Source organism: Uloborus diversus, chromosome 3 (genome assembly GCF_026930045.1).
Source record: "Uloborus diversus isolate 005 chromosome 3, Udiv.v.3.1, whole genome shotgun sequence".
NCBI classification, from domain to species: domain Eukaryota; kingdom Metazoa; phylum Arthropoda; class Arachnida; order Araneae; family Uloboridae; genus Uloborus; species Uloborus diversus.
In genome coordinates, this window is record NC_072733.1 from 49,100,718 (window position 1) to 49,127,907 (window position 27,190).

Consider the following 27,190-nt stretch of genomic DNA (forward strand, 5'->3'; position numbering starts at 1 on the left):
TACGTCGAAATTTTCGCACAGAAGCAAATTTCAATTGTTGTTTTTCTCTGGCAATTTTTGTAGTAAAACCAGTTCCAGGGACCAGTTTTCATCTCTCTTCTTAGAAACTTTGTGATTAGGGGATTGAAGCAAGGTAATAGGGAAGTGTTAGTATGAAAGTGGTGCTGTGTTTTCCCCACAGTTTAGAATCTTTGTGCATTTCTCTCGAACATGTTGTCCATTTTAAGGAAAGGGGGTTGATTTTTCGCCAGTCAGTTTTCAAGTGAAAACAGAAAATGCGTTCCTCATTTTCATCATTCTGCTTTTTTAACTCCTACAAAATGGCTGATGAAAACTTTTTGAATGTGGGGAACTACTAGTTGAAGATAAAGATTTTTATATTTTTAGATGAAAAACTAAGTTGAAATTGTTGTCATTTCAAAACCTCTTCCTGTGCACTTTCGACAATTATAAAATTTCAAATCTAGTAAAATATTAAAGACTACTTTATTGATCATAAATCAAAGTGGTCTCATAGTACATATATCTTAATACATAAAGGGCTACTTCTGTCCTGAGTAAACTTCAAAACTACCGGACGGATTTTAACCATTTTTTCGCCATAGATAGCTACATTATCAGGGAACAACTTAGGCTATAATTTATTGCTAAAAAACATAGTTTTAAAAAGTAATGGTGGAAAACAATAAATTTCATGTAATTCCCCCATTCAATGATTAAAGATCAAACCAATTGTTTCAAAAATTCGTTGCCTAACAACAGCAATATTAAAAGTAATCATAATGTAAATTTTGAATCAAGGCCTCTCTGGAGCAAGCATGACATTTATTGCTTTCTTAGGAATTGCATCCTTATCTTTATACATAAAGGGCTGCTTCTGTCTGGATGTCCGGGGTATCAAAACTACTGGACGGATTTTAACCATTTTTTCACCATAGATAGCTACATCACCATACATAGAGTGAAGAAATATACGGGCAGTTCTCAAAAGGTGGGAACAAAAAAATTAACTTTGAGCAATTTCAAAAAATTTTCAAATTTGACATCAATTTTGCTTTTATTCTATAGTATGCATACCTAGAACACAATATATGAACATGAAAAGACAGCAGGTATTTGTAAAAATTGTTAATTAGCAAATTAAATCAGCAGTCTGTAGGTAACAGATTTTGGACATTGTTGTCCTGTAGGTAACAGATTTTGGACATCATCATAATGTAAGTTTCACCATTCTTGACAATTGTTAATCTGATTTTTAATTTCTCCAATGAAAATTTTATTTACTATACTTTTTGAATTTTGCAATTTAATAATAAAGAGGATATTAATGAAGTACTTGAATGGCTATACATACTGCTCTTTACATATAAAGTTTTGGAATGATTTTGAAGAAGTTGATGAAAGGTAAAAAAAAAGCTTCAAATTAAAAATAATACAAATGTAAAAAGTGACATCAGTTTTAATAATGAATATTTTTTCTAATGTCATAAGAATTAAAACGATGTCTAAAAAAAATTATTGAAAAAAGAAATTTATATTTGGATATCGTTAAATTATGTTCTCAAAAGAAAGAAGAGAAAACAGAAATTCTAAAATAATAAAAACGGGAAAAAAAAAATGCTAGCGCAGGTGATAAAGTCGCCAAAACTGGTGCAGCTGATGATAAAACTACATTTGTCAAATTGGAAATCCCCTCTGATAACCTTTAGCTTATCGCAGGGCTGTCCAACTGCAAAGAGCCCACGGGCCAGAACTCCGGTAACTGATCACCTGGCGGGCCGCAGTTTGAAAAAGTTGAAACAGTAACCTTTTATTTCTTATACAATAAAAATTAGTAGTTGAATTAATTATTATAAAACCAAAGGATTATAAAACAGTTTCATTATTGCCAGCAGAAGGTCTATCGAACTATCGGAGAGAGAGCTCCTGTGACGATTCTTGTTAAAGTTCATCACCGAAAAAAGCACTTTCGCATAAATATGTGCTCCCAAACATAGAAGTGACGAGAGAAATTTTTCAATTTATTTTTCGAAATCAACAAATGTCGTAGAGTCAGTGAGGGGGTAATTTTTTTAACCAATTGCAGGCAGGATTTGCTTATCAGAAATATTTCGCTCTTCCCTCCCTGTCTCCCCCCGCCAACGCGAGGCAATACTATTTCTAGGAATTCGTTTGAACACCAGCTTGCGGGATGTGAGTGCTTGATATTGACCTGTAGATGTCCTGTACCTTTTTCTCCCAGTACAGTGAAAGGAGTTAAAAGAGCGGTCAAGAGGAAATTTCGAGAACCCTGGCTTGACCAAGAATGGTAGTCACGGATGCTTCATGATACCATACAATGTCGAAATAAGAAATATGCTGAATAAGAAGTTGGCGGGCCGCACAATATGTGTTGGCGGGCCGCCAGTTGGACAGCCCTGGTTTATCGTGTACTGTGTTGTCGCCAACGGCGGTTTGCTTGGCGATTTTAGCGCAAAATGGCTTTCGTTACGATCATAACCAGCCATGTTTCTACTGTAATTAATGTATTGTTCAATGTGTGACGTATTAATTATGCAAAATACCAATGGATTAATGCAGATAACATAATAATAACCTTTTTTTTTGAGGTTAGAAGACAGTGAATCGTCAAAAATTATGAATAAATGGACAGAATTATCGTCGTCAAGATCGTAACGCCATTTGGACATCACATATGTATGTTTAAGTAAAATTATTTTTCTTCTAAGATACTGCATAAAAGCGCATGAAAACACTTTTAAACACTTAAAAATTGATTCTGAGGATCGATAAATACCTTTAAAACGAAAACATCATATACTTAGTTCTCAAATAATAGTATTGTAAAGATCGTAACTTTTGGACATGCATCAAATTTCAAACTTACTTTTCTCTAAAATCGTTTACAAAGTAAATAACCTGTCTTTACTTTTGTTATTTGTGTAAAATATTAACAAAAAAATATTCAGTGTAAGATTCATACCTTTAATTTTTTTTGAAACGTATGGAAATAATAATTTTTTTTTTTTTTAATGGTACATCTGCTCAGTTAACGTTTTGGTATGTCCAAAATTGTGCCTTTTAGCGAAGAAAAGATTTTTAAAGATTAAGGGCATTTGAAGAGCATTTTTTCCATAATTTATGTCAATTCTTGTCTGTATACAGTATTATAATTTAACTCAAAAATTTTTGAGTTAATTAAAATGAAAGTTATTTGGTGTTGAAGCTTCAAAGTTGAGGTCTGTGTTTGCTCCCACCTTTTGAGAACTGCCCATACGTAGAGAGGCCCCATCTATGGTATTCAGGAGATGAAATTGAAGCCGGAATTATGGGATACAGCTATGCAATAATGAGCGGGGTTATGATAACGTGATCACTCCGCGAGTATAGTTTTCACCAATCTCGCAAATGGAAATTTTGAATCAAGGCTTCTCTGGAGCAACCATAAGTTTAAAGTCATTTAAACATTTGGAAACTTAAAATAGACTACCAGCTCAGTTATTCCATCCGAGGACTGCAGTTTCGTGCTTTTTAGCTCTCATCAGCCCGGAATAGGAATCACATGAGCTGGAGGCGAAAAACCTCTTAAGGGAGCCAAGAGAGCCAAACAAACTGGTAGCTAATGCAGATTTAGCAAACCAGATGAGCGACCGCAGCAGTGGTGCGGTTCAACTCAAAGATTGGCGGCAAAGCATGGTATTTTGTAGTAAGTTACCGCCCTAAGCCAAGGCTAAGGCAGAAATACTTAAAATACACCACCCGCTCAGTTATTGCATCCGAGGACTGCAGTTTTGTGCTTTTCGCACCCTGAGGGAAGCAATACTATAAATTTTTTTTTTCTTTTTGTGTGTCTGTGTATTGTTTAATTAAATGAAGCAAGTGCATGGTTTTTTTAGTGATATTTGTTTTTGTTAGTTCATATTCTGGAAATTTTTCAAATTTTTATATGCCTTAATTAGTGCTTTCGTTCCTAAATGAGTATTCGTTGATTCTTTATACTTATTGCTATTTTACTTTTATGGGTAAGGAAGAAGCTCGATTTTTAATTACGTCAAAGCGGTGTGTTTTAAGTTCTTTCAGTTAAAACAGAAAACGAAAGAAAGTAGCGATTGTTTCTTACAATTATTACAGACCCAGGCAACGCCGGGTATTTTTGCTAGTAAATGCATATAGAGTATGTGTGTATAGTTGTGAGAGTTTCTAGTGTAGTTTTTTTAAAAACCTTGATAACTCAAAAACTCTATCTCTAATTTTTTTTCTGTCCCGAGAGATTTGAGATATCGAGGTTGTACTGTACACACAATTTTTATGCCAGGGAGTGGTGGTGAAGGGCGTTCTTTGCCAGATGATGCCTTTTTTTTTCTGGGAGAGGGCGATTGTCATGTATAATTTAAAGTGTATAGTTTTTCTTATACTAAGTATTTATTCTCATTAAAATAAATAATATAAGCATATAATACTCTTATCTGAACAACATATTGGGAGGCCTTAATTAGTGAATATATTGTACTACTTTTATTTGGCCTTCATAGAAATGTTCGTGTTTTTTAGTTAATTTCAGATTAGCAATGCTTTTTGTATTTCTTTCCTAATTATAATAGTTTTTTAATTGCTTTATTTATTTATTCTCTTTTTTGAGGTTTTTATTAATGTGTAAATTATGTTTCTTGTATATTCTCCTAGTAGTTTGAAACAAATTCTGTTAAAAGTTAAAGCTGTTTTGAAACAAATAATAAATACATTGCTATAAGCAGACCTGAGAAATGTTTATTCTTATTCGGTTCAAGAACGTACATTATTTATATTTGTTAACCAATTGCAAATGTTATTGGTTCTATTGAATTTATGTGAAATGATGAGAGGAGAACTAAAACTTTTGGGAAGGGGGAAAATTCTCAATTTGCCAAATGAAATTCAAATTTTACCAAATGATAAAATTCGAGCCTTGCATACATATACATACAACATATACTGTGAAGGAACATGGGGCATCATTGAAAACAATTTTAAGCGAGCTGATGTGTGCATCACATGACTTCCTTTTACTCCAATTTAATGATAATAGTACCGCGGAGTAAGCAAGGAGACGCTAAATATTTTCACCTCTAGTTTCTTGCTAACCAAAGCAAAAAAATGTTTTTACACAGATTTATTTCCTCATTTTTGGCAATTTTAATGTGATTCAGTGGTAAAATCTTTAAATATCACCAACATTGGCCAAATAAAAACCAGAATTAAAAGTTAAAAAAAAAAAAAAAGTTGCCAAATTTTTCGCCAAGTTGGCAGCAAAACTTGGCGGCCAAAAGCTTGGCGATGTATCACCAAGTGTTTGACAAATTGTAGCACTCCTTGAGTTAGCATTGATATTAACAATGTTTTCCCCCCAAAAAAGGTGGAAAAGACCCCCTTAGGAACATCCGAATGCAACCAAAAAGAGAAGGTGCACAACTAGACCTCAATAAAAGTCTACGAACCAAATATCAACTTTCTAGGACATGCTGTTTTTAAGCTATGTGAGGTACATACGGACGTCACGAGAAAATTCGTTGTAATTAATTCGGGAATCGTCAAAATGGATATTTCACGTGTCTATAAGTTCTTAGGCACTTATCCATGTGTGGTCGAATTGAAAAAAAAACTCGACATTCATTTGGGGGTGAGCAAAATGGAAATTAAGGCCGATTTTGGAGTGAAAATTTGTTTGTGAATACAATACTTCCTTTTTTGTGAAAGGAAGTAAAAATAAAATAAGAGCATTAAAGTTGAAATCTGTCACCTAATTTGTGGAATAAATGTCCCCCCTCCCCCAAAAAAAGGAGGTCATAGTGACCTCCGGTGATTTCCTATCAGGTTAACCCTGGGAGGGTGCGCAATTTCTTAAGTTTGCCTAGGACGCCAGTACGCTACTGAGAACACTGCACATTGTAAAAAATAAGTATTCTTTTTATTTGCTTAAACAAACATTATAATTTATAATTAAGTAAAAAGTTGGTGGGAAGCCGTACATTTCAGTTCAGATGAAAATGTTATAATTTTTAGCACATTAACTTTCAAAGCAATGAAGAAAAGATACAATATTCCAGAAACAATTTCTCACTTTTCAAGAAAATTATTATTCCAAAATAAAGCCTAATTTATGGCAGTCTTTTGTTATTTTAACATGGGGAGGGGGGCCAGACAATGTCGCCTTTGGTGTTACGTCTTAGACGAATACCAGAATTTGAGAAAAATTTTTTTAAACACTGGCTAGGGTCAACCTTATAAAGTAGCTCCCGTCATTAGAAACACCACTGTTTGAATTTTCAAATTTTTGTATAGTATTTGAATGTTCTGGAAGTTATTTTGTTGTTGAAAGATGTTTGAATTTTTTTTTATTGAACAGATCCTCATGAAACTGACAAGATAACTGCAGAAGGAATTATGAGGTTCCTTGAAGATCTTAATTTATCCCCTGAAAGTAGACTTGTTTTAATCACAGCATGGAAATTCAAAGCAGCTACTCAATGTGAATTTACAAAAGAAGAATTTGTTACTGGAATGACAGAACTAGGGTACATAATTTTATTTTTCTTTAAACTGTGTTTGATATTTGTTGTACCTTATAGTTATGAAATGAACTAGATCACTGTTTCCTTCTCTGGTGGTATCAATATCTAAGGCCAGTGCTGGATATTCAATATTTGTTTTTATATTATGTTAAAAAAAGGGAAAAAAATGCACAGAAATAGTGTAGATTTGCTTCCCTCATTACTTGCTGGCAAAGGCCTTGCTCCCCCTAGATCCAGCATTGTCCAAGACTGGCGAGAGGCTGTAATGAGGCTCTTATAATATGTAAACTGTAACTGTCCATGGTCCCAATTAGGGTGCAATATCAATGTCAGTGTTGCATCAATGAAACATCGATGTTTTTAACATTGATGGTAACTTTCTATGTTTTTGGAACATCAATGTTTTACTTTCAATGCTTTGGGTTCGATTTTTTTTTCCCATGTTGATGTTTTTGTATTTAATGGTTGCATTAGTCAGATAAATATAATTCAACTAATCTCAACAAGAACACCAAAAAAAAAAAAAAGGCAAAGCAATAAACAAGAATAAATGAGTCCTTTTGCACAGAGCAATGATTCCCCCCCCCCCCCACCACTCGTTAACATTATTAACTTCGTGTTTGAGAGCTTGAAACCATTCGAAATAGTCACGGGATAACCGACAATCATTAGTTTTTTGAATTCAAAACCGTTCGAATAAATCACTCAAAATGCATGTAAAAATATAAAAAATCGAGAAATCAATCCGTTTCACAAATTGAGATGGAAAGGGGGGGGGGGGAGTGATAGCCCACCGCCAAGAGTCAATGTGGGCCCATTGCAGTTTTCTAACCTATAAAAGTTTATACTACTCCGAATCAAGTTGCCCAAATGCCGGGCTCCTAGTTTCTGACAAACTAATAGGGAATCTTGTCGAACCTGCATCCCCAAGGGTTGCGACCCCAAGATAAAGACTAAAATCTATCAAATCAACCCCCTAAAACAGACTTTCATTTCAAACTTTTCCGGAGGGTAGGGGGGGAAAAGGGTGTGTCTGCTCATTGTATCGAAAAACAACAAAAACCTAGACCCACTTAAATATATTAACTAGAATTTTTCGAAGAATTGGGGGGGGTATTGATTCCCCCCCCCCCCCACGACAACCATAAATTGATGGTTTAATGGCTACGTATGCGTCATGACACTCAGACCCGTTATTTCGCACTTTACAAGAGATGAAGGTTTAAAGAGTATCCTACGAGTTGCGTATTATGCCGAATGACAGTAAAAACTTCATTTATGTGAATATAAAAACTTTTAAAAGCCAGGAGGGTTCGCCTCTTATTATACCCCTAAATGATAGGCTTAATGGGACATTCCTATCTCGAGCACACCCCTGCCAAAACTCGGGAATTCAAGTGTTCCAAAAGTCAAGGATGTCCCCCCCCCCCCACTTTTGCGATGGGCGATGGCGCACCCTCTAAAATGTTACAGAGCATCCATTTAGAAAGAGCTCCCCCCCCCCCCTTTCCCGAAATGTGATTTTAAAAAAACTCAAAAAACAACTTCTAAAAATTTTGGTTTCGCAGGGTGTGCCATGGACCCCCCTCCCCCCCCTCCTGAAAATGAAATTAAAAAAAACCCTCTCAAAAACCGACCCTAAAAATTTTAGTGGCTCAGCCTGCTCCCACCCCTCCTAAAAATGAGGAAAAAAAAAAACTCAATTCTGAAAAAGCTCAGAAAGTGAACTACTTGAGTACTCGATTCAAACGTCTTGAGATCTCGATTTGAAACATCTCGAGAAGTCAATCGCTTGAGTACTCAATTTTGAAAATCTCGAAGTCAATCGCTCTAGTACTTGATTCCAAAGATCTAGAGAAGTCAATCGCTCGAGTACTCGATTCAGAAGATCTCGATTATCAATCACTCGAGTGATCGACTTGAAAAGATCTCGATTATCAGAAGTACTCAGTTCCTGAGATCTCGATTATCAAAAGATCTCGATTTTGCCCATCACTAATATATACATCAAGTTTGTAATAGTAATCAGAATCATAATTGGCATATTACAATCGTAATTGATTACATTTTCTGCATAATCGGATAGTTGCTGTAATCGTGATTGTGTGTGTGTATATAAAATAATCTGAAAAGGGACTGATTTATGTATATTTATAGCGTTTAGAAATATGTTGAGATCAAATTATAGAGCACAAAAATTTGAATTCTGAAAAAAGTAGATTTTACACACAAAAAAAAAAACAGTGCTTCAAAAATTAGTCCTCAATCCTGAATTGCAAAAACTTAAAATTCTCAAACAAATTCAAGTTTTCAAAGCCTATTTTGAAATTATTTTTTCATTTTTTGTGAGCTTTTAACTTATCAATCTTTTCTGCAATTTTTAATGTTTTAGTTCTTTGTTTTCCTGATGTTTTCATGTAAACAGGTTTATCCACTAAAAAGGGGGGGGGGGGAGGAATATAGAAAAAAAAGTTGAGTAATAATTTCACTCAAGAAAAGCCTTATTTAAGCTCATAACTGCAGTTCTAACCAACTTAGAAGCCCCGAACTAATTCCATCTTACACAGAAAAAGTTTCAAAATTTTTAAATGCACGAGCATTTTTTTTGCCGCCAAATTTGCAAGAGATTGTTAATTGTCTTTTTAATTAATATTTTCATTAATTTACAGTCCTTCAAATCAAAGCAAGATCAGACTAAATAAGTTCCTCGGAAACTGACTCCTGGTTGTTCTCATAGAGAAAGCATATAACCGTGCTCATGCTTACTAATTTCTGTTTTCCTGTGACTTACTTATACATACCATTCACAAACAGAAGTGGCAATTGGGACTGAAAGGGGGGGGGGGGGGCAAAAAAGAAAGACGACTAAAAGCCATAGGACTATTAGCAGCAGCAAAAGAAAAAAAAGAGAAAAGTGCAAAATTTTGCTAGGGCTGGTTTTGAGAGGAAATGTGTAGCAATTGATGTGTAAATCAAGCAACTTAACTCATTTTCATTAAAACTTTGATGAATTTTGTACACAACAACTTTCTCTGAAGAAACACTTTCCCAAAGTATTTTGAGATACACAAACCCACTTGGTAATAATTTCATTTAACAAGTACGGATTGTTTTCAAGTGAAGCAATTGATTTACTTATATGTCAACAATTAATACATAAACTAAAAATTACTGCTTGTGCTAGATAATGTTCCGTAAACAGATATAAAAAGTAAAACAAATAATTATGTTCTAATAATTTTGACATTTCATTTTTTTTTTTAAAAAATAATTTCTAGTTTTGCTTCCTAAATTGGAAAATAAAAATAAATAAATAGACCATAAAAAGTCAGAGGGGGGCGATTTCCCCCCCCCACCCCCCCGATTTTGCCCACTACTGGTCACAAAAGGAATAGATCTGCAGCCTAAATCATAGTGAATACATAGGCAATACTCACTCAAAAAGCGAGTTTCAATTTATTCCCCCCCCCCCCCCCCCCAAAAAAAAAATCATTATAATGCAACATTCAGATTGCGTCCGTACAGGGCGTGAGCTCCGTATCTTTTTCCCCAAAACCAGTTTTTGATCAGCGTTGCCATGACAGCATGCCGCATTGTCCGGGGACCCGTCAACGTGACTAGAAGCCAGATATCTGACGTCTCTGACGTCCGTAGAGTTGGGAATCGCATTTCATTGGTCTCCACGAGATGAGCGTGCTCTCGCTATTGGGGGAGAGTATTGACATGTGCTTTACGTGCATTGGAATGTATGAATGCTTCCCCCTGTTCTGAAAACGTAAGTGTGTGCGCTTGATGTGGCGAACGTAATGTGCTGATGCTGTTTGAATGTTGCTTTAGCCGTATGCGCTGCTGGAGACACATACAGGGCATCATTACTCGAACTCGATTACCAAACAATCCCAATTCTCTCACTCAAACACTAAAGGTGAGAATGCACAGCAAGCTGCAATAGTCAAAGAATATCATTATTTTTCTTCACCTTGTATTCTGTGTAGCAGAAAGATAAGTATTTGCTATTGATACTTCACTGAACAAATGATGAACTTACTACCATTAAAGTTTGATAACATATGCTCACATTATTGTAGATATGTGTCAAACATCTTACTTATTTAACTAAGCTTATGTACGTTTAAATACACTTGCAAATATTAAAATTGAAGTAATTTGCTTCTTATATTTTTTCAAGGTGTGATTCTATAGAAAAGTTGAAGCACAGACTTCCTACTCTGGAGAATGAATTGAGGGATTCTATGAAGTTCAAAGATTTCTATAATTTTACATTTAATTATGCAAAAAATCCTGGTCAGAAAGGCTTAGGTGAGTGTAATATCAATAATTATATTCTGTAAGCTGTTGTAGTTGTTTACTTATTAAAATTTATTTTTCTTAGATTTGGATATGGCAATAGCATACTGGAATATTGTTTTGCCTGGTCGTTTCAAATTTTTAGACATGTGGTGTCAATTTTTACAGGTATTATTTTTAATGTGATCTTTTTCATAGCTTTACTTGAAAGGTTCTGCTTTTTAAAGAATTATTTCATTACATTTTGCACAAAAAAAGTCGTTTAAACATTTTTGCACTGGTGCCACTGTTAGGTACAGGTCAGAATTCCGTCTTCATTATAAATCGGCAGATAGACTTCCATCCTTCAATCAAAGCTTTTTTAGGTTGATTTAAGAGGAAAGAGAAATGTTTAAGAAATATTTTCAAGTGTATAACATTGGAGAGTTCATTTAGAAGAAAATTGTCCAATTACAAACCGTTAATCTCTATTACAAACTAAGTAACGAACTTCAAACTAAGACTTTAATCTCCAGACTTGTTATCCTTGTTAACACTAGAAAGACGATGTTTTCCGTACACCTAGAAAGACTAGCAGCGGTCATTTTGACCGCCATACTTAAAATACTGGAATTTTTTTTCTTTTCCGGATTTTAATAATAGAAAATATTTGTTTCAATACATCAGACAGTAATATAACTTTTTAAGTATAATATAGTCTACAAATCGAGCTCAGGCAGTTTTATGTAAGTTTTGTGTTCGATCAAGCGATATACACATGCTTTACATAACTGATATTGTGAAAGTGTAAAGTTGTACAAAAAAGAGGGAACTTTTCTTATCATGTATTAACTAACAAGAATTTTTCACTATGCATATGATTGTTTTCACAATATATCGTACATTGCTATCCCTTGTAGTATTTAGAAAAACTCATCGTTATCACTTTGCCTGCATTTGAGCAATAAACATTTTTTTTTTTTTTTTTTTGCAATAAGAACAAATGTTTGTAGATTTATTTCCACATTGTTCCATTTCATAATGTGTTACTTTTTCCTGAGGTAGTGAAATTATTATCTATAGCAAAATTGATCAGTGGAGGTAACTTGGAGGAAATAGAAGAAAATGTAGAGTTTTGTTCTTGAATATGTTTGTTCTTCTTCTGTTTTTTTTTTTTTTGGCGTTGGACTTTTTTCTTTTACTGTTTTTTATATCTTGTGCATCAGTATTTATTAGCGTGGTTTCTTCTGATTCTGAAGATCAGTCTTTTTCTGCAAATCAAGGTTCCGAAAAATGTTCACAACAATCTGATAAAATCAGGATAAATTCATTCCTAGGAATATATTCCTCGTTAAATAAATCAGACTGTTCATCAGAACCAGTGTATGTTCTAGGTAAATCTGCAACAGTTTCAGGAATTCTTGTACTACTGGTAAGCTCGTCAATGAATCCTATGTTCAAGTGCTATTGCTAAAAATTGTTCTGCTAAGTTTTGCTTACCAACGATTCTTCGCGACATCCGGAAGAGAATTATGAGACTGAGCACTTCAATATCATTGAAGGAAATAAACGTGAATGCTTCAAGCAATGCACCTGTTTTGGTGCCAAAAAGAATTTCAGCGTGAATTTTTGGAATCCACCTGTTTATATTTACTTCTTTTCAGACCCAAAATAATTTCACGTGTCTCAGTCAGATGCTTTTCCAATTCCTTTGTCAACGTTTCCTCCTGTGCAGTTAGTAGAAAAATGAAACTATGTGACCAGCAGGTGTTTCGCATTTTTCTAACAGTTCAAAGAACTAAACCTGACCAGCTGGTGCTAATCAAGCCTAAAAGAACATTACTCCCTTGACAACTAACAAAAAGCCATAGTACACTTATCTGATAAGAGAAAAAAGAAGAAAGCGGATGCATAAATAAAGGTTCATTGAGCGGTCAAAATGACGGTAGTCAGTCTTTCTAGGTATAAACATTTATAGCGACTATAATAATCAGCTTAAAGAAATAAAATGTACTGTTTTAAGATCTTAATAAAAAGTTAGGAAAAGTCAATGAAGAAAAAAGAGTTTGAAAATTAAATGCAGCAAATATGAGCATTTGAAAATCGTTTGCGGTCAAAATGACCGCTTCCGTCTTTCTAGTGTTAAAAAAAAAATTATTTTTTGAATACATTTTAATTAAATTTGCTTATTATTTTAGTATACAACCCCTTGTTTTGTAAATAACTAAAGCAATACTAATTCAGGGCGCAGATTTTGAGATCACAACTAAAAAAAATTTATAAGAGTAATCATCACACTGAAGCTTGAGTTATTTAGCACACGAGTAAAAATTGAATCCTGGCTTCATAAATCTTCTCTTCAGTTATTTGTAAATTAGAGCGCAGTTTTGAGAAAAATCAACATAATAAAACAATAAGAAATTCAAAACTACAATTTTTTTTCTGTATTGCTTCAGTACAGAAACAACTGGCAAAAATTATAATTGTAAAAACAAAAGTTTCTCAAAAATAATGATCACAAAATTGAAAACTTTTTAATATATGAGTAATGAAAAATGTCCTTTCAGTCAGTTTTAAAAATGTGTATTACACTTCATTTTTGAACAATTATTTCTCTCCAGAATGCAGTACAGTAAACTCCTGATTATCCGTGGAATAGGGCGGCACAACAATCGCGAATAATCCACAAACTAGGCAAAAAACAAAAAGATACAAGTGTTTGTAAGAGCTTAAAAAGATCAATAATACTGATATGCATTTAAACTATAGCAAAAATGATAACAATGTATGTGAAAGCTAAAAAAGGATCGCTTATTATTGTAAATGAACTACACATACGCGAGCAATCTAAAAATTGGTAAGTAGTGTAGATTTAAAGAAGTAAGCTGTGTAGATTTAAAAATCAGGTTTCAGTGACCATGAAAGGATGGATGTTCTTGGAAGGAAGTGGAAAAAAGAAATAGTAATATATAAAAATAGATTTTGTGCTTTCAAGTTAAAATGTATGCATTTATTTACATTCAGTCGATCATCACCGATTTTTGATTATTCTTTAAGTGAATGGCTGTGGATGAGCTGCTCAGGCATAATATACTGTAAAATCTTCCTGACACATAACTTTTCCTTTTCCATATTTATTTGAGACCTTTAATTTTTATGTTATTTAAGTACTGAAGACATTGCATTTGGGTACAATTCAATAGTGTTTTTCTGATAAACAAAAGCAGAGCTAGACACAGTTCTTTGCATGGGCTTCATTTGAATAAAATCAGCGCAGAAGCCCTCTAGTCCTGCAACTTGTTTTTGCACATTAACTGCCTGAAGGTTTGTATTCTGTTATTTATCAATTTTTAGTTTTAAAGACTGTAAGTACTTTTTTTAAATGCAATTCTTGAAGCTTCACAAAAATATCAATTTTTTGAATTTGTTTTAGATAAATGAATGATTTTAAATACTGTGTACTCATTTGTACTACTTCTAAGTTACACCCTATGTTACTTTAGAATGTCTACTTTGATAATCTGCAGCAAAAGTTTGCCCGAAAAAATAATAAAGCTATAGATAGAGCATATTATTTTCATAATTTTGAGCTTTTTCAATTACTTTTAGGTTTCATGGCTTCAATCATGAGTACAACTCAAAAACAATTACACAATATTATAAAAAACAGTACATAAAGGCTATTTGATGCAAAGTTCAAGCAAATAGAAATGGAACTAGCTGAAATTATGGATTTCTCTTGAAACGATCAAAATTAAAAAATATCACCCTGTTTTATTTCTGACTCTGACTTTGAAGTCAGTCAGTAGCATCAAACTGTATTTGTATAGTCTAATTTATAATATCCTGTAGTTTTTTGCACAGACCGAAAAAAGAAAAAAATATGAAATTAATAGTCTGCTCTATTTATAGCGTCATTAATTTTTCTGTGCAAACTTTTGCTGCAGATTGTCAAAATAAGCAGTGTTATAGGAAAATTTGGAAGTAGTACATATGAGAGCAGAATATTTAAAAACATTGTCTAACAAGAAAAAAAAGGGGGATGCTTTTTTGTGAGGCTTGAAGAAAGGCATTAAAAGAAAAAAGAAAAATGTATGCATAATAAATTGATAAATAATAGAGTACAAACCTTGCTTGAGCCCTTCCATAATAAATGTTTTGTCTAATATCACTTCTAACGTAAAAAATAAAACATTAAAGGTTAGTTGAAAAACTTGAATGTCCCAAACAAAAGGATAACTGAATCATAAAAGTATTACGTTCCGACTACTGGTAAATTTTATGGTTAGTTTCATGAAAAAAAGAACGCTTTTACATACTGCCATTTTTATTTACCCCTGCTTTGATACTCAGGACTGACAATAACCAGTAAATTTGACATTTTCGATTTTTGGCCAGCTTTTTGGCTCAAATACCCGTCTGTGAATCACCCCACCCCTATAAACTACAGCTACCAAAAGTATATTTAGATTTTCAAAATAAGGTATCAGTACAAATTGTACTTAAAATTCAACTTTTTTCTCCTACCTGTTGCTTTAATTATGAATCGTTTATCAACTGTCTGATAAATCATTTATCAACTGTCTGATAAGTTTGATCAAAAAACTTTCATTTTAATGCTCTTCTTCAACACTTTACTTCCTGCATTTTGTTTCAAGTGTTTTAAATTTTATATTCCTGCAGGAACACCACAAAAGATCTATTCCTAAAGACACATGGAATCTTTTACTGGACTTTTGTAATATGATTTCAGATGATATGAACAATTATGATGAAGAAGGTATGTGTTTTCTTTTCATCGTAAATGTAATGTCTATCAGCTCAGTACATCAGCTTGAATTCTACATACAAATTAGTACTGTATATACTCGTGTATAAGTCGAGAGATTTAGTACAAAAAATATGGTTAACAGTAAGGGGATAGACTTATATGCGGGGCAGAACTGCCGAAAGATTTTCCCGAACAATTCTTGGGGGAAAAAACACCCAAAAAATGAACATGTTCCCGATTTTAGTCCAACCCTTTTAGCAGATGCTTTAGAAGTACAGTAGAGTCTCGAAAGTCTATGGTTCCATTTAATTTGAGCTACTTTTTACTTACGAGGTTTGTCCAGAAAATACATATAAAAGTTGAATAATAACTTTATTTTGCAATTATTCAGGTATTACAATATAGGCTCCTTCAAAATACTCTCCCTGAGACAAGATGCACTTCTGCCAGCTCAGTTTCTACTGTTGATAACAGTTCTGAAAGTCTTCAGTTGTGATGCTGTTTAGTTGCTGTGTTGTTTCTGCCTTGGTGGCTTCCACATCTTCCAAGTGCCACCCTCAAAGCACCATTTTGCATTTTGGGAACAAAACGTCGCAAGGGACTAAATCGGGTGAATAAGTCATGTGGTCTCACAGTGATTGAGTTTCGGGCCAAAAACTCATGCACAATGAGTTTGTCAGAAATTCGTAAATGATTGTTTTGGGGATTGACAGCTCGTCAGCTATCATTCTGACTGTCAATCTACGGTCTTCAAGAATACAAGCCTGGATTCGTGCAACATTTTCATCAGAACTCAATGTCGAGGGACATCCTGGACTATGGTCTCCTTTCACATCTTCTCAGTCTTCGCGGAACCTTTTTAACCACTAGTTCATGGTTGGTTCTTTCAAAGAATTTTTTCTGTAAACTTGTTTCAAACACTCAAAAATCTCACAGCCATACTTGCCTAGCTTTGCAAGAAACTTGATGTTGATGCGCTGTCATTATGTTAGAACCATTTTTTAATACCCTGTAATGGTTTTAGCTGTAGTTCTTTCATGTGAAGTGTTTGACAATAGTTTTCCTGTTCAAATTTTTCCCTGAAATTTTATTGCTTTTTTAGTATTTTATTACTTTATACAAAAAACCTATTGCATTGTTGATTAATCATTAGTTGGGGAATGTGAAACAAAGTGAAATGGTGAAACTTTTACTCTGCTTTTTGAGCCACCTATCTGGTAATATTTTAACTGTGTAAGTGACACATGAAGTCTATCTCAGTCAAGGGAAGGTTACTTCTAAAAGTCAAAGAATATGGAAAAACAAGCAATTTTCAAAAATTGGTAGTAATACCTATTGTAAGTTTTTGTTATAGGTCAAAAAAGTTTTTGTTATTTAATGAAAAAGTTATTGTTATCAACATATTAAATATTAATTGAGACCTACTAGTATTCAGTGCAGTGTTTTTTTGTTTAATATTAAGCTTATTTGTGCTTTCAATGTTTGTATAATTAGTCAAATACGCATGGGATGAAGTGAAATAGTTTATATATATATATATATAGTTATATATATAGTTATATAAATAGTTATATATATATTTATATATTAGGGTGGTCCTTATTTATATGGGAATTTTTTTTTTTTTTTTGGAATTCAACAAGTGACGTCCCCTAGTTTTGTGACACTATAATAAAAAGTAATTGGTGCAAAATTTGAACTCGATCGGTCAATAATAACACGTGCCCCTACGACGTTGAACTTTAACACTTTTGATAATTTTCCCACAAATCTTCGAGTTTTTACTTCAGACCCCGTACATCGTTTCTCCTATGTTTGCAAAATATTTTTACAGCGAGGTAGCACTAAAATTAATCTTTTTAATTGCTTCATATCGTCTAAAGATTTTACATTGAATAAGAATGAAACAGTGCTTTAGAAACTTTACCTTAATCGTACGCTTTTCTCAATGTATCTCAATCGTGTGCATTTTTTTCCGTTAGTCTTAGACTGTCTGTAAAAGACTTAATTGCTTTTGTAACTCATATTTGGTAAATTGATTGTGAAATTCTTCGATTAATTGTGCTCCTCTTTCAGTTGTATAATTCACAACTTTCAGCATTTTAACGATATCTCTTCCCTTTAAATAGCTTCCTCTATTTTGCCATGAATCAGGATCAAATAGGAAAACATCTTTAGTGTTTTTTAGCACAAGAATTCATTCTTGTGCTCTTTTATCTTAAGGTATGTTCTCTGATTCCTTTCTCTTCTAAGGCTCTCGGGGAGGTTAGCAAGCTATTGGGACCTTCCCTCTTGCTAGACAGAAAGGGCCTTGTGATATATATATATATATATATATATATATATATATATATATATATATATATATATATATATATATATATATATATACACTTATTCAATCCTTTAGCAAATCACTTACGTATTCAGTTTTTAAATATTTCATTTACATCTCCTTATTTAATAATTTTATTCATTCAGTCACTATTTTATTCACTAATTTAATTTTTCTGACCTATTATTTTTTTGTTTTATTGTTTCATTTTCTTTTCATTTTTTTTCATTCATTCTGTTCTTCAGTCATTCATTTGCTCAAAAATATCTTTAAAAATTGAAAAGAGACTATTTCAATTGAAGAATTTATTTTTCACTTCGCCCCATGTAAAAAAAGATGTGAAAATTTTCCACCTCTTTGGAGGAACAAATTTACTGCATAAAGTTAAAAATAGTGTTTTAATGAAAGTAGAATAATAAAATGTATTGATCTCTCTTAAATTTACTGTAATTTTCAGAAGAAATTTTTCAATTCATTCATTTTGAAAAAAGTAAGTTTTCTTAGCAATTTCACTTTGCCCCACATTCCCCTGCATGTGGTTTTCTTTCTACAATTCTTACATGCAATTATCAATCATAAACTTCTTTTTTAAAGGTGCCTGGCCAGTTTTAATTGATGACTTCGTTGAATGGGCGAAACCTATCCTAAATGCTGGCCGCAGCACACAAGTGTGATATTCATTAAGTACTTTAAACACTTTAAAGGTGCATCTTTCATTGTTTAAAGAGTTTTATCATTTCTTCAGCATTTTTGTTACAAAACTGTAGGATAAGCAACTGTAAATAATTCATCTGATTGCATTTTAGCAATAGAAATTCTTTAAAGGACTTGGTTCCGGAATGAATATTTCTTACAGTGATAAATATTCAAGATGTTTGAAAGTTCTTCAAATAACGTTTATACATTTGTAAATTGTTTCACCAAAAAGAAAAGCTAAGTATCTTGTCTCACGTCTATGAATTCAACTAAGTTTTTTAAGATTTAAAAAATCATTTTATTGTTAAATTTTGTTATGCATTAAATGTTCCTATTTTCGGTTTAGTCATAATTAAACAAGAAAAAACATACTTTTCACATTTTATTTTTCTTAGAAGCCATATATTTGTATATACTCAACCATATGCCTAAGATTTAATTGCTTGCTTTTGGAATGTAAGATGAGCTGTTTCTGTGAAATAAGTGATGTGAAAATGTAGTTGTTGTTTGAATTGTTACATGGGTGATATATGTGTAAATGTTATGTAAATATTTTAAGAATCTTGAGATTGTGTTTTAAATTTGAAATTCTATTAGAAATTTGAGCTTTATTTCTTAATACTCATTCATAAACACGATCACTATGAGGCTCGTTTTCTGTTATTTACGTTTTAAATTTCTTTTCTCGTCATATCCTCATATGATCTTTTGCATTGAATAATATTGTCAACCTTTACCTCTGCAACATGAGATAATATGTGCAGTGATCCAAAACTTGTGCGGATGTGTGCTCTGACACGTATTTTTAAGTTCATTTTATGCCGATGCAGCTCCAAAATGCTTTCATTATCAAAATCTCTCTTTTCAATTTTCTTTTGAGACATCTGTAAATTTTTTGGGTAGTTGAGAGTTTTTCATTGGCATACCATTTAGTAATTTCTTGAATGAAAAAGATTATTGCTAAAATTGCAGATATTTGATAAAATTTGCTTTTTTTCCTTAAAAATGGCTGATACTGCTAAGATATTATGAGTCTTGTCCTAGTAAACAAATGAAAAGTCCTCTGTTGATACCCTCACAACAAGCTGTGCAAAAATTTACAAATTAGTTATTGAAATCTTAAGCTTAAATATATATCTTTTTTTTCTTTTTTGTCTTTGTCTCAACATTTACTAATTGAAAAATCGTCAGAAAAAAAAAGTCAGGGCTCATGTGTGCAATCTTAACCTTTAAGAATATGGAGGGCATACTGCGTACGCCACTCAGTGAGAAAGCAGCTGTGAATTTCAGAATAGTCACTTGACCAACATTTGGTTATTATTTACCCTATTTCTAAGGTCCGTTCAGTGACATACTGGTGTTTAAAGTTGAAAATTGCTCTTTTCTCTTGTTCTTTTTGATTATTTTTTTATAGAAACCACACGTGAATGTATGCAAAAGCATATAAAAGTAACAATACAATTGTGACAACTGCAGTAATTGTTAAATAAATTCCAACGAGTTGTCTAAACAATTATAATATCATTTGTATGTATAATTTTTTTTTTTTACTTCATGAAATCTGCAACGTTATCATCATTTTTTACTTCATTTTATCGTATTCATTTTAATTGTATCCCTATGTTCATTCAATTAGATCTTTGCTTTGTATTAAATAGGAAAATCTTTAAACATTGATAGTTAAGCTTTGAAAAATGCAGACGTACGGAGTGCGCCACCCGTGTTCTTATGTTACTTCAAACCGTCCATGTTCTTAATCGTTAACAGGAATTGAATCTTTACTTTTCAAAGAATTTCGTAATGGTCAAAGAGTGAATGTATATTTTTTAAAATTATTAAACCTACTCTAAAAAATTTATTCTGTGTTTTTTTTTAATTTCAGATGGAAGCCCCCCCCCCCCCCCCCCGACCCCTTCTGAAAACTAGCAGCAATTTATTTTAACAAATTTCAACTAAAAATAGTTTAAATTTGATTGTGGTTAAAACATTTGTTAATGAAATACTTGTAGTTTTAGTTCACTTAAGAATTAAGTAAGCTGTTTTTAAGTAATTAATGTAAAATTGGAAGAAGGAGAAAGAAAATCAAACCTTTCACATTGATGTTATTAGATGCATATTTGATCTCCTCAAATAAATTTCTATTAATGAGAAAAGTTTTCAAAATTTGTTTTCATTATTTGTTGAGAGGGCAGGGTATTATTTATTCTTAATGCTAGCAAAGCTGTGTGTTATTTAAAGTTATAACATCATTGCTTTTTATGAGTCTTTGGAATAAATAGTTGCCCTTTAAATATTTGATCAAAAAACTGAAGCCTAATGAAATAGTAATGTTTAAGCAGGGGTGTCCCCCTCTTTGAGCAATGGTGCACCCCCCAAATAAAAATTGCAAAGACCCGTTTCTCCCAAAGCAAGAGTCTCCCTAAAAAAAGAGAAAAATACCTCACAACCCCCCCCCCCCCCTTAAAAATTTCAATGGCACAATCTGTGCCATGACCTACACTAGGTTGCCACCTCTGGTTTAAGCTTAAGCTCTGGTTTAAGCTAAAGCAAACATTTTTTTAAATTGATTTTCTTTTTCTGTTATAAGGAATTTTTTTAAATGAAATTTGAGACTTGGCCATGATTTTTTTAAAATATTTTACTCAGTATATTTACCTTTAATCATTCATGATTTTCACTTTAGTTTATCAAGTAAGCCTTCTTTTGAACTTTTTGCTAAGAATTTCAGAGATAAATTCTGAAATTCCTAAACAAAACTTTTCAAAATAGTTCATGATATGGCTCTTGAATAATAAATGCAAGTATTAAATCAATGTTTGAATTTGAGCTGTTACCTGAATAATATACCGCCAATGCAAAGGGTTTTGACCAAAAAACATTTTTTCCTCTTATAAATATATAACTTGTTTTGTTTTTTCTTTTTTATTTATGTTTTTTTAAATTTTACTATCGAATCTTGTTTCAAAATTAACTAAAGCTAATCATTCGAAAAAAAATTTAATGTGTAAATGCTAATTGTTCAGGAAATAATCCTTTCACTTTATGCTTTCTAATCAAGAATAGGGTGAATTTCAAAGACAATTTGGATAATTAAATACTGAAAAATAACTAAGCCCATTTAAAAATTAATAGTTTCAAAGTTTCTAAAAAAATTCATTATACATAATATTAATTACAAGCTGTTAAAGTTTATCCAATTATTGATTTTTATGCGTTAATAATTAATGTTTGCGGGCTTGTTCCAAAAGCATTTTTTCTCTGCTCTAAAATAGTTATTTTTCTGCTCTGAAAAATGCTCCAAAGCTATTGGAATCATTGTTTGTGGCAACATGTACCATAATGCAGACCTGCCAACCAGTGGTGTACCAGCATCACCATTGCGCAGCGGGCGCAAGAGGTGTGTGGGCGCACGCTCTAGAAAGATAACACAATGTTAAAATTGGGGTATAAAGCTTGCGGGGCGGGGGGGGGGGGGGCACCAAAGTCTATTTATGCTACTGCTGCCAACTCTCGTTTTTTGCTCATTTCTCCAGGTTTTACATTTATGTATCATTTTCTCCCGTTTTTCTTCAGATTTTTTTATTTTATCATCATTTTATCGTAATTTATTGAGATTTTCACTTGTAAAAGAATCCTGATCACAGGGCACTGCCACATCTTCTCGACCTCTCCATGACCTGATGGCACCACTGTTCTGTATAGTATATCATATGCACATGGGAAAAAGGCTTAGACAATTTTCCAGCGCACTGCAGGTGATTGGACAGCAATCCTTTAGCATCTGTTTCTGATTTGTCCTTTTTCTGATAGTTTCCTATGTTTTACGCTATGCAATGACTATTGAACTGGAATTAAAAAGTATTTTTGGCATCCCTTGGTTTCAGGTCCCCCCCCCCCCCTAAAAATTGCGTTTAATTGGTTTGAAATAAAAGCCTATTGTTCTTGAATCCATAGGAAACTCTGATGACTTTTTTTTTCCAGATGATATAAACTTCATTTTACAACTTGTAGTGCATATTCTCCCCCACTCATCAATGTAGCTAAGGTTTACTTAAATATCTTTGGCTATAACACTAATGTGAAATGTTTTTTTTTTTTTTTTTTTTTCAGTAAATGTTTGAAGCTTTTGTCATTTGTATGCTATTTTACAAGGAATATTTTTTGTCTGAGATGTTGTTAAATTCATATTTTAAATTAGTGTACTTTAAACTAAATATGCTTGATAAAATCATATTTTTTCCTCAAAACACATTGTTTAAAATCTTGTTTTCTCCCCATGAAACTTTGACCTAATCTCATGTTTTTTCGTTTCATAAGGTTGGCAGGTCTAGAATGGCAGGTACACAGATCTTAAAATAAAAGGCTCTTTCTTTTTTTTTTCTTTAAAGTTAAAACTGGCTGATATTTCTATTAAGTTTAAATCTTGGCAAATCTTTCTCTTAAAACCATTGCAAACCTTTCTCTTGAGTTCAAATATTGGCAAATCTTTCTCTTAAGTTTAAATCATTTGTTGGTAAATTATACAATAAAATACAATTTTGCATCATGTAATGTTGGAGTGCAAATCAATTTAGTGGAATAAAATTTCAAATTACTTTTATAAGAGATTTAACTGTATGTGACTTGGATGTCTGTGGTATTTTAGCAGCTATCATGGCATACAACAAGTATGTTGCTGGGTTTAGTTTTGTAAAGAAAATATTGCCACTTCATATACTTTAAAACTTCAAATTATTATTTTTTTTCTTGCCTCAAATAACTCTAGAACTTGTGATGCAAAAGCATTTATGTTATTTGATTCTTGAAAATTGACATTCAATAGAAAATGTATGATTATTAGTACTCTTTCTGCAAATGTCTGTCAAAAACAGTTAAATATATCTTTATTTCCTTCTGTGTTTTCTAAAAATGCAAAATAAAATTCTTTTTCAATAATTACTATTAGTAGATGTATTCATTTATTGATATGGATGTATATCATGAAAGCATCACATGAAGACATGATATTTTGATTATCTAATTTTGAAGGAAATACTTTTTCTGTATGGCAAACACTTTTGCAAACCAAATTTGCTGTCAAATTTTCCCTTATACCGTATAACTTTGATTTAACGATTTCCTCAATTTAATGATACATTTAACTGGTCCGGATTTAACTGCATTGAATGTAGATGCTCCTCGATTTCACAATATCTTTGATTTAACTGTGCTTTTTAGAGTCCCTTGACAATCTTTAATCGGGATTATACTGTATATGGGTCATTCTCTAGAAATGTGGAATTTTCCATCCCATGTTCGCTGCAGCCTCATAAATCTTTTTAAATTATTTTTTAATACTATTTGTCACCTTCTACCAAACAAAATAACATGAATTCAACAGTGATAGACAGTACCTATTTTTGTTGAGACTAAAAAGATATACAGTAAAACCTGTGAAGTTGACCACCCTTGTAAGTTGAATGCTTTTTTTAGGCATGGAATTAGCCCTTATCATATAAATCAACATCTGTAAGTTGACCACCTGTTTAAGTTGACCACAAAAGTAGTGCACCACGAGTGGTCAACTTACACAGGTTTTACTGTACTAAAAAGTCATTACCATCCACTGTCCCTTGACTCAATGTTTATCTTTAATGGTCTAACTATACTGCAAGTACAACTAAAAAATATCTCAAAAAAAATTTTCCATTATTGCCTCACATAATCAAATTCAAAACAAAGTTTCTTTTTTGTTTGATTGCAATTTGAAATTTTTATGAAACAGTTTTAATTTGTCCCTGACATTTTGCATCATACCATCCAACAGTTTTTACGCTCATTCATAACCACTTGGTGGATCTATTAACCTAAACAGTATTCAGTTTTAGTAGCAGTCACTTTAAGTTTGTTTGAAAATCAAGAATTTACTGTGTGGAAATCTTCATGCATATTGCTGTCATTACCATCCATACCCATTGATAGTTATTTTGAACATTATTATGTATTTTTGTTTTTTATTTGCTTACATTAGATGAACCTTTGATCAAAATGTGCAAAATTTTTAGAATGATAGCTACAGTTCAGTTCATGCCAGGTAAAATAAAGTGAAATGTCATTACCATCCAGCACAAAGTATAAAGATTTGGATGGTAATGACAGACTGCGGATAGAATAAAATTATTTGCTTTGTTTTTTTAACTATCTACATTTTTACCTTCAAATTCAGTACATTGAATTGTTTTTAATATTTTAGATACATAATTTTCTTAAACTTACTTTTTTAAAATTATCTTATATAATAAGTGCCTGTTGGACAGTGGGTTGCTGTTATTTGTAATGATCAATTGTTCCCAGTCAACTTTCATTTTGTAAAGTACATTATATTTTAAATTGATTGGTTTTAAAGGTAATGTGTCATAGGATAACTAATTCAGTCTCTAATATGCAGGCATGGGTGCTAACCTTCCGTCTCAGGACGGATTTCCGTCTTGACAAAATTTCCGAGACGGAGGTCGGGACGGAAAGAAATTCGATGACTTTCTTTTAGTTTTTAATGAAAAAAAGAAAAATTGAGTGTTTGAAAAATATGCTTTAATATTACTGGACCGTTCCATTACCACGAATTTACATCGACATTCTCTCGGTTTTCTGCCATGGGCTCGTTTTGTTTGCAACGTACTTTTGGAGGAGTGGCTTTTCGACTCTCGCCGTTTGACTTTTTTTTAGGTGTAGCTCTGTTATTTCCAACTTACTGCATTGACCGAGGAGTTGCTCGCTATTCTCCCTGATTTTTCGAAGCAATCGACTCTAATTGAAAATTTAGCCTTTTCTCATGCTATTTTCGATCATCCATTCGTTTTTTTCATTTAGGGTTTTTTCTTTTTGCAAAGTTTACACGCATAAATGAAAATTATGTACGCTCTTAAAAGGTCTTAAGAGTTGAGATCCATCACCGATTGAGAGTGATTTGCTGACAAGATGAAATATTTTCGCCACATAAAAGGGCGTCCACATACCAGGTAAAACGGAAACTATCAAGGATTTTGGAGATTTTAATGAAAATGGAAATTTTGGAAATAATCGGGGGCGGGGGGGGGGGGGGGATTTCAAGCTGGTTGGAAACGCCGATGGGCAACCGTTCCTGCATTTTTGACAAAGACTTGAGGAAACACTAGAACCTGTGATTGAATCTAACACTCGCTAGAATGGGAATATGGGAGGGGGGGAGAGAAAGGAAAGAAGAAAAATAACGGAGCACGAGTTTGCAAAAAAAACGCTGCTCTTGCAAAGAGGGTAATCTGTTCGCAAATTAACCTGGGATACTGAGGTTTTAAAACGTTGATATCTTGGACAATCTAAGGCGGGGGGGGGGGGGGGGGGGGTTACTCACGGGTTACAGTATAAAATATCGAAAAACTGAATTGAAAATATTTTTGAAGCTAGGAGTGGTTCGATATTTCTCCTCTGCAAACCCTTAAAAATTTAAAAGTCAAAAAGTTTTAGGCTGTCTTTAATAATGTAAAAGCGGGGAGGGGGAGGTTTTAAAAAAATCGGAGACTGGAGACTTAAAAACACTAATTTAGGCAATCTTTGGTGAATTTATGAGAGATGGTTTTGGTGTTCTAACATGAAAATGTTTTGTAGCTGATGTATTAAACTATTTGAGGCTACACGTAAATGACTTAAGTTAAAGGGCATTTGAGACCCACTTCCGAAAAGTGTTTGTAATTGAAGTCTTAAAACTTTTATGCTGTCTTTGGCAATGTCAAGAGGGAGGGAGGGAGGGGGTTCTCTTTTGGCGAAATTCCGAAATTGGAGTCTTAAAAACGCAACTTTAGACCATCTTGGGGTTCGGGGTTCTCCTTTCCCAAAAAATATTCAAAGCTGAAGTACTCAGCTTTAGGTAATCTTTGGAAGACTTAAAAAGAGTGCATTCGAAGGCTTTCTCTCAATACGTTTTAGAATTTAAATTCTTAAATCTTCGGTGATGAAAAGGGGAAACCGCAAATTTAAGTAAAATTTAGTGAACTTAGAGGAAAGAGTTCGGAAGGGGGGGGGGGGGGTCTCTCTCCCCGAAGTAGTGAAATGCTATTTTAGCTATTTTTGAGTGAGTTAAGAGTTAGGGAATTCAGGGGTCTTTCTCGAAACGTTTTTCAAAATTGAAGTCTTAAAACTTTGGGTTGTCATTGGCGATGTGTGGAAGGGAGTTGCTCTCTCAATAGAAAAAGTAATCTTAAACAAAAACTTACACTGTATTTAGTAAACACAATGAGAGGGGGAGGGGATTCCACACCCTCAGCCCGAAATATTTTCGTTTCGGAAATTTTTAGAGCTTTGTTTTGGGTTATCTTTGACTGACTTAAGGGGGAAGGATGTAGGAAGATTCTTTCAAAAAGTTTCCAAAATTAAAGTATTAAAATTTTTAGGCGGTCATAAGTCATGTTTATAGGTAAGAGGGGTACTATTCCTACAAAACAATTTAGAAACTGAAGCCTTAAAAATTGAAATTTAGGACATTTGTGGTGAATTCAGAGGAAGGGTTTCGGGAGTTCTATTCCGAAAATTCTTTGATGC

General features: G+C 32.9%; 1 protein-coding gene across 2 annotated transcripts in view; it reads left to right on the forward strand.

Annotated features, from left to right (window-relative positions):
• Positions 1-23,562, forward strand: part of LOC129218046 (DCN1-like protein 1) — a 42,885-nt gene extending 19,323 nt beyond the window's left edge. Inside the window, exons 3-8 of one of the 2 annotated variants that reach the window (XM_054852226.1) lie at positions 6,383-6,551; positions 10,738-10,868; positions 10,942-11,024; positions 15,519-15,615; positions 18,536-18,645; positions 18,748-19,707. In XM_054852226.1, coding sequence (XP_054708201.1) covers positions 6,383-6,551; positions 10,738-10,868; positions 10,942-11,024; positions 15,519-15,615; positions 18,536-18,615 — 560 coding nt within the window. In that variant the 3' untranslated portion in view covers positions 18,616-18,645; positions 18,748-19,707. Of the gene's footprint in view, positions 1-6,382; positions 6,552-10,737; positions 10,869-10,941; positions 11,025-15,518; positions 15,616-18,535 lie in introns of both variants that reach the window. The other variant, XM_054852225.1, reaches the window with a different exon arrangement.
• The last annotated feature ends 3,628 nt before the right edge of the window (positions 23,563-27,190 follow it).